The sequence below is a fragment of the Archocentrus centrarchus genome, chromosome 20, assembly GCF_007364275.1.
Source record: "Archocentrus centrarchus isolate MPI-CPG fArcCen1 chromosome 20, fArcCen1, whole genome shotgun sequence".
NCBI classification, from domain to species: Eukaryota; Metazoa; Chordata; class Actinopteri; order Cichliformes; family Cichlidae; genus Archocentrus; species Archocentrus centrarchus.
In genome coordinates this window covers 16,235,541-16,246,743 of record NC_044365.1, presented here as the reverse complement: position 1 = coordinate 16,246,743, position 11,203 = coordinate 16,235,541, and the positions used below count along the sequence as shown (strand labels likewise).

At 43.2% G+C, this 11,203-nt stretch overlaps 1 protein-coding gene across 2 annotated transcripts; it reads left to right on the top strand.

The window, feature by feature from the left end:
* The first annotated feature begins 948 nt into the window (after window positions 1-948).
* On the top strand, window positions 949-10,636 carry irf9 (interferon regulatory factor 9). 2 transcript variants are annotated; one of them, XM_030756078.1, is made up of 10 exons: window positions 949-1,042; window positions 1,447-1,520; window positions 3,096-3,218; window positions 3,307-3,487; window positions 6,565-6,695; window positions 6,868-6,934; window positions 7,594-7,650; window positions 7,795-8,184; window positions 9,177-9,292; window positions 9,922-10,636. In XM_030756078.1, exons 2-10 carry the CDS (start codon window positions 1,464-1,466, stop codon window positions 10,087-10,089), a joined length of 1,290 nt encoding a protein of 429 aa, XP_030611938.1. In that variant the 5' UTR covers window positions 949-1,042; window positions 1,447-1,463; the 3' UTR covers window positions 10,090-10,636. The 2 variants fall into 2 exon arrangements, with proteins under 2 accessions (XP_030611938.1, XP_030611937.1); XM_030756077.1 differs by having other exon boundaries at window positions 950-1,042; window positions 7,591-7,650.
* The last annotated feature ends 567 nt before the right edge of the window (window positions 10,637-11,203 follow it).

Here is an 11,203-nt window from a genome sequence, read left to right as displayed (position 1 = left end):
GCCTCTAATATTTATGTTAGGGTAATACTTCGGTTTACATCTGCTGTTTTATTTGAAGGAAAACCCTGTGAGAAATATATTTATGGTGACTAAAGCTAAAACAAGCTGAGGATCTTTAATTGATCTATAATTACACTAAAGTATAACTGTTTAAATGTGTCAGCAAGTTACATAAAAATCAGCTTAATGTGAATACACACTTACACCCTGACAGCTCCAGGTTGGACCCCTTTTCAGCCTTCAGATCGACTTTAACTCTTCAAGTTCAACAAGGTGCTGGAACCATGCTGAGATGACACATTCACACCATTCCTGTAGACTTTCCCGTTCCACCACATCCCAAAGGTGCTCTGCTGGATTGAGATCTGATGACTGTGGCGACTATTTGAGTGCAGTGAACTCACTGACATGTTCAAGAAACCAGTTTGAGGTGATCTTTATAGCACGGCATATTATCCTGCTGGAAGCAGCCATCGGAAGATGGTTACACTGTGATCGTACAGAGACAAGCATGATCAGCAACAATACTCAGGTAGGCTGTGGTGTTTAAATGATTCTGACCCTACCATCTGAATCTCACAGCAGAAATCGAGACATCAGACCAGGCAACATTTCTCCAGTCTTCTATTGTCATGACTAAATTTCGCTGCTGCCATATGAATGGCTGATTAGATATTTATGTTAACATGCAGTTGAACAGGTGTGTCTGTCTGGGCATGAATCAGCTCCTCAGTTATTGTTCAATTACCTTTGAGCCTTTTGATGGGATTCCTAAACAGATAATGGAATTTGTTAATCCCTCTGAATCAAAGCTGTAAGTCTGCACTTCAATCACATCTTAACTTTTCGAGTACTGTTCAAATACTTACGGACCTGATTCTGTATTTGTGTGTCCGCTGTCGCCCCCTGGTGTCGGCCCGGCAGAGCGTTTCTGTAAAACCACGTGACTTCTGGGAAAAGGAGCGTCTGCAGAGCCGGAGCCTCAGAGCCTCAGAGCCTCAGACAGTCATTCCGCAGCCACAGCGGAGGAAACACAACCGAGGTAAACGAAACTTAAATCGACTTCCTTAATTTAACACCTTAGCGTCTATATTTGAGATTTTATAAATATAACAGGCGGCGGGGGGGATGTTTGCGGCTGGTTTGTTGTTTCCAGACTCCATTTAAAAAAGAGCCGATTTTAGAAAGTTCTTTGTTTTTATTGAGTGTACGAACTCTGTGTAAAGACTCGGCTTGAGCTGAAACTGCAAACACGAGGCTTGAACTGGCTTTTACTTTGAAATCAAATTTTATTCATATTTATTCTCTTATTTTCAATATTTAATATTGGATGTCTTTGATGCGCTCAGAGTGAATGTGGGGTGTGATTGAAATTAACGGGGCGGGAGGGCCTGTTAGAGCAGTTTGTTGTTTGTGTTGTTTTGTGTGACTCTGCGGTGTTTTCAGCTATTGAAGAAGCAGCCATGGCAGCAGGGAGAATGCGCTCCACTCGCAGACTGCGCTCCTGGATCGTCGAGCAGGTGTGTGTGTGTTTGTTAGTTTGTGTGTGTGAGGGAGTGGGTGTGTGAGGGAAGGAGGGAGGGGTAAGGGGAAAAAAAGAAGGGGAAGGTGGGAGAGAAGGAAAGGGAAACAGGGAGAGGGAAAAGGTGGTTGAGAGGTAACTGACAAGTACAGTATTCATATTTATGAGACCTATAATGGCACCAACTGGAAGTTTAATTTGGCTGCAAAAGTGAACTGTTACTGTATAAATGTATTAAATGTGATTCCTGTAAATTAATGCGCTTGTAAAATAGTTTAAACCTTTCCAAAATTAACTAAAGCCATAAACTGAATGTGAGGCGATAACTGCTATGAGTTTATTTGTGTATGGTGTTGAAGAGATATCAGCTGAAGTTGTTTACTGTACTTTCAACAAGTTTATATTTTTTAGATTAGTCAGTTAGGAAATAAAGTTAAGATAAAGAAATATCCATTGCTGCATTTTAAAGTAGTTGTGTTCTGCTTTTTCTGATTTTCTGCCATATATATGAATAGAATAGAATGCTTTATTGTCATTGTACGGACACCACTATTAAAAATGCTGCAGTGAACACTACAAATCATACAATACTAGCATATATTATTTTAAGAAATTGTGAAATATTGCACACTTGATTTATTATGAGCGGTTACATCGGTACAGTGTATGTAAAAGCTTCACTGTGCTCTAAATGCTCGGTTTCAGGCAGCTTCTTTCACTCTTGGCTCATTATGAGGTCACAGTGAGACCCAATGAGAAGAGAGGTGACCTGGAGGGAGCTAAAACAGCTTGTTTCAGACATAGGTTGAAGTAAGGCACTGCACAGAGGCCCGGTATCAGATAAATAAGGGTGATTCTTAACTTAGAATCATGCAAAGCTAGTCTAGTAAAATCCAGTAATAAAAATAATTTACAGGGATCCTACAAGCCTCCATATATACACACCTCCCTCCTCAGGTAGTGGTCTACACCCTGTTACCTACTATCCAACCAGAGAGACCTGCTGTCCTCTTGCCTTCGGTGTTTGTGGTCCTCATTTAAGTTTTCATGTACTCGTGCAGCTAAGGCACCCACCCAACAGTAAATGATTCAATGGAGGAGGGGAGCGCAGCAGATGTATGCAGACTATGACAGACAAACCTGGGGAGCGGCTGGGAGTCCCAAGCTACTAAAAATAGTGATGGCAGCCCTCCATCCTGTGCTGTATTTCAGGTTGACCTCAGTGAGGCCTGGCGAAAATCATCATTTAACTTCTCCACACACATTCATAGCTTCTTACATCGGTTTGAAGGAATCTGTTGAGGCGTAGTTGCCTCGACCGGCCTCTCCGTCTCACACGAGCAGCCACATTTACCAGGTCCCAACAACTACCTCGATCCTAGTGGAACTGGGCTCAATGCATCTTGTACTATGTTTGTGCACACCAGCACTGGTGACCAAGGGAGCGCTGGGGAGAAGTTACTGAAAGTCAGTGAGAATGGGTTTGGCATTCAGGTTCAGGTAGTGGCCATATATCAGCAGAAAAGTGATATATGTCTTCTCAAACTTCGTTGTGTTTTTTGGTTTGTTTCAGGTCAGCAGTGGGAAATATCCGGGTCTGGTGTGGGACGACGAGGCCAAAACCATGTTCCGCATCCCTTGGAAACATGCAGGGAAACAGGACTTCCGCAAAGACGAGGACGCCGCCATCTTCAAGGTAGCTCTTGAAATTGTCAAGATTTGCTTGAAAGCTGCAAAGCCAAACGACTTAAAATCTCTGAAACTGCCTTCGCTGTCCTCCGCAGGCGTGGGCGGAGTTCAAGGGGAAGCTGACAGACGAGGGTCAAGATAACCCAGCCGCTTGGAAGACCCGTCTGCGCTGCGCCCTCAACAAGAGCCCGGAGTTCAAGGAGGTGATGGAACGAGCCCAGCTGGACATCTCGGAGCCGTACAAGGTGTACCGCCTGGTCCCGATCAGCGAGCAAGGTGAGACATGACGAGCCGACGCAGCTTGCTCTGGTTAGTTCATAGTTATGCACTGTGATGAAGCAGCAAAGCGTCTGGCTTACCTCGAAGCTGAAACAGTCAGTCTATGCAGTCACGTGAAGGTGGTTAACAAACTCATTAAGCTGACCCAATATTTCCCAATATGAAATTCACACAAAAGAGGTGGGGCTTGCAGAACATGACCATATTTAGTAATGGGGAAGACAGATGTGTTCATATGCAGGGTATTGACCAACGCAAGCCTGGTACCTTCAGCTGGGGTAGACATTTGTTGTTTTTCTCCTTTTCAGAGCTCCAGTAATCAGCGTAGCGACTCTGTCGGCTCTGAAGTCTTTCCTCCTTCCTGCATTTCAGTAAAAGTAAACGCTGTTTAAGATTTATTAGCTTCCAGTCCAACACAAGTGGCTCGGTTTCACTCATGATGGCAGAACAATGCGGACACACCAGCGCACAAGTGCCCGTTATGGTGGGAATTCAAAGCAGCACCATAAATAATACAACTAGCTTGGTTTACAAAACCAGGAACAAAGTCTAATAGCTGAAACATCTCAAAAGGTTAAACACAATACAGACTGAAAGCAGCGCAGCAGGCTGGGAGAGTGTGAGCGGAAGAGTGTATCAGTAAAAAGTGCTGGATGAGGGATTTGAAAGGTCAGTAAGGCTGGAAACCTTTTAGATCTGAGCACCTCCTAAATGAATGTGAAGATATTTATAAAGCATGTAAGATAGTTTTAGCCTCATTTTTTAGCTGCCACCCTGTTTAACGATATAAGAGCAAGTAAAAATAAATAGAAAAGCAGACTTCTTGAAAATTTAAGGCTTAGGTGCCCAGCTTTAGGACAAAATTAGTATATTTTAGGGCTGTCAAAGTTAACGTGATAACGCGTTACTGCAAATTCCCTTTAATGCATCTTTTTTTTTTATGTGCGATGAACTCACACATGGTCCGTCACGGAGACCATGCTGGATAGTTGTCAACAGAGACGTGCAGACAATTCGCTTTTTAATTTGTGTTGTTGTTAAAAATGGACAATCGTGCAATTAAATATTTTAATCGACTGACAGCTGTAGTATATTTGATATATTTTTGCTGCCAACTGGAGAAAGATAAAGCCTCAAGACTACAAACTCTTGTTCTGCCTGCACACTGAGGTTGGGAAGTGATGACACTATTTTTCTGAGAACTGTGGTGTCATTAGGCGGTGGGTGCTGGTATGAATTTATATCTTATCTGTAGCATGTTAGTTAAGCATGGCAGTGTGCCCCCAGTAATGCTACAGTCACTCCAGGTTTGGAGATCGCGCAGCACGACCAAAATTATTCTGACCGTGTGTTTCTGTTGCCTTTGAAATGGTTGCTTCAAAGTTGGTGACCAAGTCTGCAACCACTGATGGAGTCAGTCTGCAATCACTTTACAATCAAATGGGGTCAAGTTGGCAATTGCACACAATATCTTACACAGGAATATAACTAGCTGGTGACCAGCTGAGTCGAGTCCCCTATTGCAAAGAGTCGCGTAACAGATGAGTTGCGCTAACTGGTGCAGAGTGACTCAGATTGATTGCAACATGTTGGCAATCTGTCTGCATTTATAATTAGACGGTGATTATTTGGAAACCTTCTATCTAAGCGTGATTGCAGTCAGTCCAAGTCGGATCGGGATTGTTTGGAGACAGCAGTTTGTATAATACAAGCTTCTCTGTGATTGTATTTAGTCTTGGTGGGTGTTAACCTACAAACCCATCCTGTTCACTGTACAGTTTCACAACAGTTTGTTGTGTTTCACACATCAGTAGATGTTTATAGTACTGCCACTTAAGATGGTTCCAGTTATTGATTCAGAAGTCAAAACAATTCAGCACTCTTTGAAATTGCTGAAAAGAGATTTCACACCTTTGCACCTTCATAAAAATGTAGGGCGAGCTGAGGAACTGCAGGCCGGAGGTGCCTCAGAGTGCAGCAGCTCTTCTAAGAAACAAAAACCTCACAAAGCACATGACCACCGCGCCCGCGTGTTCAGGCTGCAGGCACATGCTCAGATCCAGCGTGGTGATTGGTTGGCTGCATATTTCTCAGAGAGAGAAGTTAAAGGGAAGATGAGACTCTGCTCTTTTCTATCACAGGTGGTCAGTTTCCTCTGCTTTTAGTGTGGAGGAGCTTTGTTGCTTTTATTTTGAAAGCTACATTTACTGGGCACTTTACTAATAGCTCTGCCATCAATTCTGCTTTTACAGACTCTTATTTCCAGCTTTTCTTTACATAGTCAGAGATCATAATGCCACTACATACTAAACTGTTATTATACCTGAAGAGGTCAGAATATTAGGAACACCCAGAGGCCCACCATTACCAACTACAAACTGAAAAATGGATGTAAAAGTTTAAAGTTTTTACCTTAAATATCCTGGCATTTGAGGAGTTGGAACTGTATTTATTTGTGACTGTTCAAACGTGGGCTTCATTTACTTGCGTCGTACATTAGCATCGTAAGAAATTGGAGAGCTTATGGCCCATGCATGAAATGACTGCAGCCAGAATGTATGAAAATCAAAGCCTGATGTTTGAGAAGCTCAGACCGTCGAATGTTTCCCCCGTGTTTACTGTATCTATGAATTAATGTATCAGCCTGTTGACAAAAACACGGTATAAATGATTTAAATGTCCATCTGGTTTTCATTCCTATCTTTTCTTCATTGCTCAGCATGAGACATAACTAAATTGCATTTTCTGGTTTGCTTAATGGGCTGCAGAAACACCACACGACCCACTTTGCATTGCTTTTGTATTTTAAAGCTGCTACACAAATAAACTGACTGTGCCTCACCACGCAGAGGTCAAAGTACTGAGCCTGACAGGCGTTACCATGGTGCTTTATTTTGGTAATTATATGGAAAATATGTTTTGTATTTTGCATGGGGACATTTGCCTTAATTAACGCCTCTTCTGCAGGTTTTTTTGTGGTCCTCTGGCTCACATTTACCATAAATTTTATGTGTTTACAGTTTGATGAAATCGTTTTTAGCTCCTTCACGAGTTTTCCCCTCTATGCGTTTTAGGCGTGGTGGTGCCCGAAAAGAAGAGCAGAGAAAAAACCTCCAGAAGGTCAAAAAGGAGGAGAAGCGAGTCGGACAGTGAAGACGACAGCCAGGTCAAACAGATAAAGAGGGAAGAGGCCACGTCTCAGCTGGTGAGTTAATCGGGATGTGGGCGTGTGAGCAGTTTCAGCCTCGTTATTTGCCCTGAGATATGAGAGCGTCTGATAGCAGCATTGGGTCAAACTCTGTTTATCAACCAAAAACAGGGCAGCAGAAACAGAAACATGGTTAAAGCTGATAAAAAATGTCTTCTCTGATTCTCAGTGTGTCGAGGACACTCCCGTCCAGAGGGAGGAGACCACTCAGTGCACCGCCTTCATCCAGACAGACTGTGAGTTTAATCTCATTTGTAATCTGATTGCTTCTGGGTAGGATGTCATCAACTCGGAGACTCTTAAGTAATTCCTGCACACTGGATTCTCTCCCTGTTCTCCCCACTTTCTCTCTGCGGATGCTTAAATACGCATTAAGAATAAACTTCACATCATTTGTGCGAATATGTTTTTGTGGAAGAATTAGTACAACTGATACAATGTTACAAAATCAGCTTCTTACCAAGAAGTCCTGTGATCATAAAATGGGATCTGTAATAATTACATTTTTGTTTGTCGGTATTTGCTTTGAAAAAAAAAATTTTTTTTCACTTTGAGGACGAGCACTGCCTCTGACCTCAGGTCAGTGTTCTAAGACAAATCTAACTGCTGACCTTTTGTATGTGTTGCAATGGTATTTTTACTTATACGGCACATTACATGACGCGTAAACTCAGCGCGCTCACTGTAAAAGATGCAAGCATAAGAACCTGTGCCTAAAATAATGAAAACAAAACTAACTTTACAAAAAAAAGAAGAAAAAAAAGCGAACTGTAGCGTAACCTTTTGTTCTTATTTCGTCATCTGTTTACATATCAGCCAATGAAGCAAACTCACTGGCGACCAATATAAACCGGTGATGTAAGTGTTTTATATCTCGCCCTCGTCTCTGCAGCAGTCGATGAGATCAGGTTGGACGTGCGGATTGAGGAGAGCGTCGCCGCTCCTGTAGGAGGTAATAAAACATTTACAGCTGAGCAGGCTGTGATATGCAGGGTTCAGAGCCCTGAACCTGCTTTTTTGTGACCTGCTGTTGAAACATTAAGTCTGTTTTTGTTGGCTTGAGAAGATAACGAGTCTCCTGTCTCCATCTTTACAGCCCAGGACTCCTTCAATGTGGCAGTTCACTATTTAGGACAGGAGGTGCTCAGACGTCAGATTCAGGGCACCGATGTGCGGATAACGTACCTTCCCTCCTCGCCTGTTCCCCCGACGCCAGCCATTCTGAAAGCCCGGTTCCCGCGCATCCCGCTGCCTGAGCCGCCCTCCACGCTGCCGGCTGGCCCGGAGCTGCAGGCGCTTTTCACCCTGCTCCCCTTCATGGAGAGGGGCGTGGTGCTGACCTCCACGCCGCAGGGAGTTTATGGCAAGAGGTTCTGCCAGGGGCGGGTTTTCTGGACGGGGCCGCACACGACCACGCCGGGCCTGCACAAGATGGAGAGGAACACAGAGCCAGTGCTGCTTTTCAATAAAGAAATCTTCAAGCAACGTGAGTCAGAAATGAGCGCGCCGCTAGTCGTGAACAGCGCTGCCAGATGCTGCAAGAGTCAATAATCATGCACACTCCTGAATTAGCAGCACAAGCTTGAATGCCTGTGGTGTAGCTCACATTCACAGGCTGTGCAAACAGGCTGGAAGTCAGTTATTTGGGTTTTTCTGAAAAAAAAAAAAGAAAAGAACATCACCAGGATTATAATAAAAATGTGATGTTTTTAAAGGAGGTTTAAATTACTATCACAGACTCATTGCTTTTGCTGTAGCTGCACTAATTGTGTTTTCGTCCAGTTATTGAGAGGATACGCCACCGTGGTTTGGCGCCAGTCTGCGCCTTTGATTAGATAATTCTGTAATCTACTCCTGACATGGTTAGCTGATGATAAAAGATAAGACTGGTATCACTGGAACCATCCATCAATTTTCTGATGCTTATCTGGGCAGCAGTCTGAGCAGTGATGTCCACTTCCTCCAGCTCTCCTTTGGGAGGATTCAGACACTGTTTAATGGGGTCTCCTCCCATTTGGACACATGCCCGATCATGCCCCGTCTCAGCTGGCTCCTTTTAACACACTCGAGCAGCAGTTTCAGTCTGACCCTAGGAGGACACCGATTACGTGTCTCCAAAACTGCCATAGCCGAGGGCGAGAATACAGGTTGAGCAGTAAATCAGCAGCTTTCCCTTCATGCTCAGCTCTTTCTTCACCACAACAGACCATAAATCTCCAGCTCCACTCCTCCCATATACTTATTTAAGGGTCAAAATATTGTTCAGATATGATCATTGTACATCTGGCAGCGCTATTTAAGACTGAAAAATGAATGTTAATTGCATATTCTTTATATTTTAGTGAGTTTTTCCAAGTGAAGTCTGAGCTTCAGATGCTGTTATGTAGCTCTGAGCTGCTAACTTATCATGAAGTGAAAATCTTTAAATTGTCTAAGTATTTTTTGTGTACTTAACTCACTTTTCCCCCTCATCTCCAGAACTGGACCTCTTCCGTTCAAATGGCGGTCAGCCTCCTGAGTGTGGCTTCACTTTGTGTTTTGGAGAAGAGCTGAGTAACTCAGAGGACCCATCCAGGAAGCTGATTATTGTTCAGGTAAACTACATCATGTGCCGCATTTGCCTCTGAGTCAAGATTTAAAAACTGCGAACAAAGGAAAGTTTCCATCCCTTGATTGTCACCAGTATTCATTTTTCTGCAGACATTTCCTCTAAATCGTCTTTCAGGTGCTGAATTTGTTTAGCAAACATGAATTTAGTGAGATTAGTATTCACGCGCCACTTTTACATTGTTAACTTACCTCATGAAAATCTTTCTGGCTGCAGTTAAAACGCTTCAAACAATCAGTGAATACCTAAAAAAACAATACCTTATTTATTTACCTGTACCTGCCTAATTTCTCTTAGCTCTGTATGATGTCGGAGAGGGGATAGCCCCAATGAGAAACCTCACCCACCTGCTGTTCAAACCTTCTGCTTGTGAGCACCAGTGGGCAGAAAGCTGGCTTTAAAAGGGAGGAGCTAAAACCAGTTTTAATGCAATTTAGGAAATGTGGAGCAATCCGCAGCTGCAACACAAGAGATCTGAGTAAATAATAAAAATACCTTTACTACTCTCTCCTCCGCAGATTACTTTACGGTGGGAAGAACGGCAGGTCCACAACGCTCAGTCCGTCTGATTTCAGTAAATGGTAAAACCTACCTTCACTGCTCTCTCCTCTGCAGATCACTCTACCATGGGAAGAACAGCAGGTACAGAACGCTCAGTCCATCTTGGAGTCCATCACCATCCTCCAGTCTTTGGCCAGCCAATCCCCACTGGGAGAAATAACTCTGAACCTCGTCACGGTGCCTTCACCGACCTCCGAGGGCATCGGCTGCGGGACTCTCTGAGGACTTAGATGGGTTTTATTCCAAAAAATAAGACACATTCCTCCCCCCAGTTATAAATCTGACAGCAAGGATGGGCTTTTTAAGTGAATTAAAAACAGAGTAAGATGATGAGATATCAAAACAGGAACCTATTTTCCTATTTTGATATCATCTTCAAATCAAACCTATTTTTGCCCAAACAATTTGCACAAATACAGACGTAAGACACTTATGAGAAATAGGAAATCAAATGTGAACTAATATTAAAGGGGACCTATTCTGCTGTTCCTTATTTTTTGTCAGTGGTAGAAGCTCAGATGAAACAGCGGATTTCCCTAATATGGCCATGTCAGACACCCAATTCTGGGTGTGACCACAGAAGCTCCACCCACTGCGTGTCCAAATGATTAAGAGGGGCAGCCAATCAGAAAAAAGTTGGCTTAAAGGGGGAGGAGCCAAAACAGGTTGTTTCACAGGATAAATGACTGCCATGTGGGCAAAAGTAACAATATTTGGATGTGAGGGTAGAGTGCTTACAGTAGCATAAAAATGCTCCAAAAGGCACCAAGAGATCCAGTCCACGGGGGAAACTGTCCACAGAAGCCAAAATGATTTTTGTACCCGGGTGTTTTTAACGCTGTTTAATGCTGTAAAGTTGGGATTTTTAACAAGGGAGTCTTTGGAGTTTGACACCCCTTTGGAGCCAGCAGCCTCAAGTGGCCATTTAAGTGGCACCTTAAGACACTTCCTCACTTGCAATGCACCGAGGCCTGCTGTACGATAAACACAATTAATTTTGAACTGTGAATCATGCAGAGCTCCTCTGGTCAAGTCCAACTGTAAAAACATGGAGGTGCCTGCAGCTCAGGTCACGCACTAATCAGAAGGTTGGTGGTTCGAGCCCTGGCTGCATTCATCGGAATATGAATGTTATATAGAAAGCTTATAATTGTGTGAATGATGAATGTTGCATTTACCATTTTAATGAGCATTAATAGGTCCCATTTAATAGCAGTTTTGGGGTGCACCTTATCCCCTTCAACATATTATGTACTACTTTATACTGTAATATTAACGTCCTGACATCTCCTATCAAAGAAAATTCTGTAGGCAGATGATTTTTTCCCCAATCAAA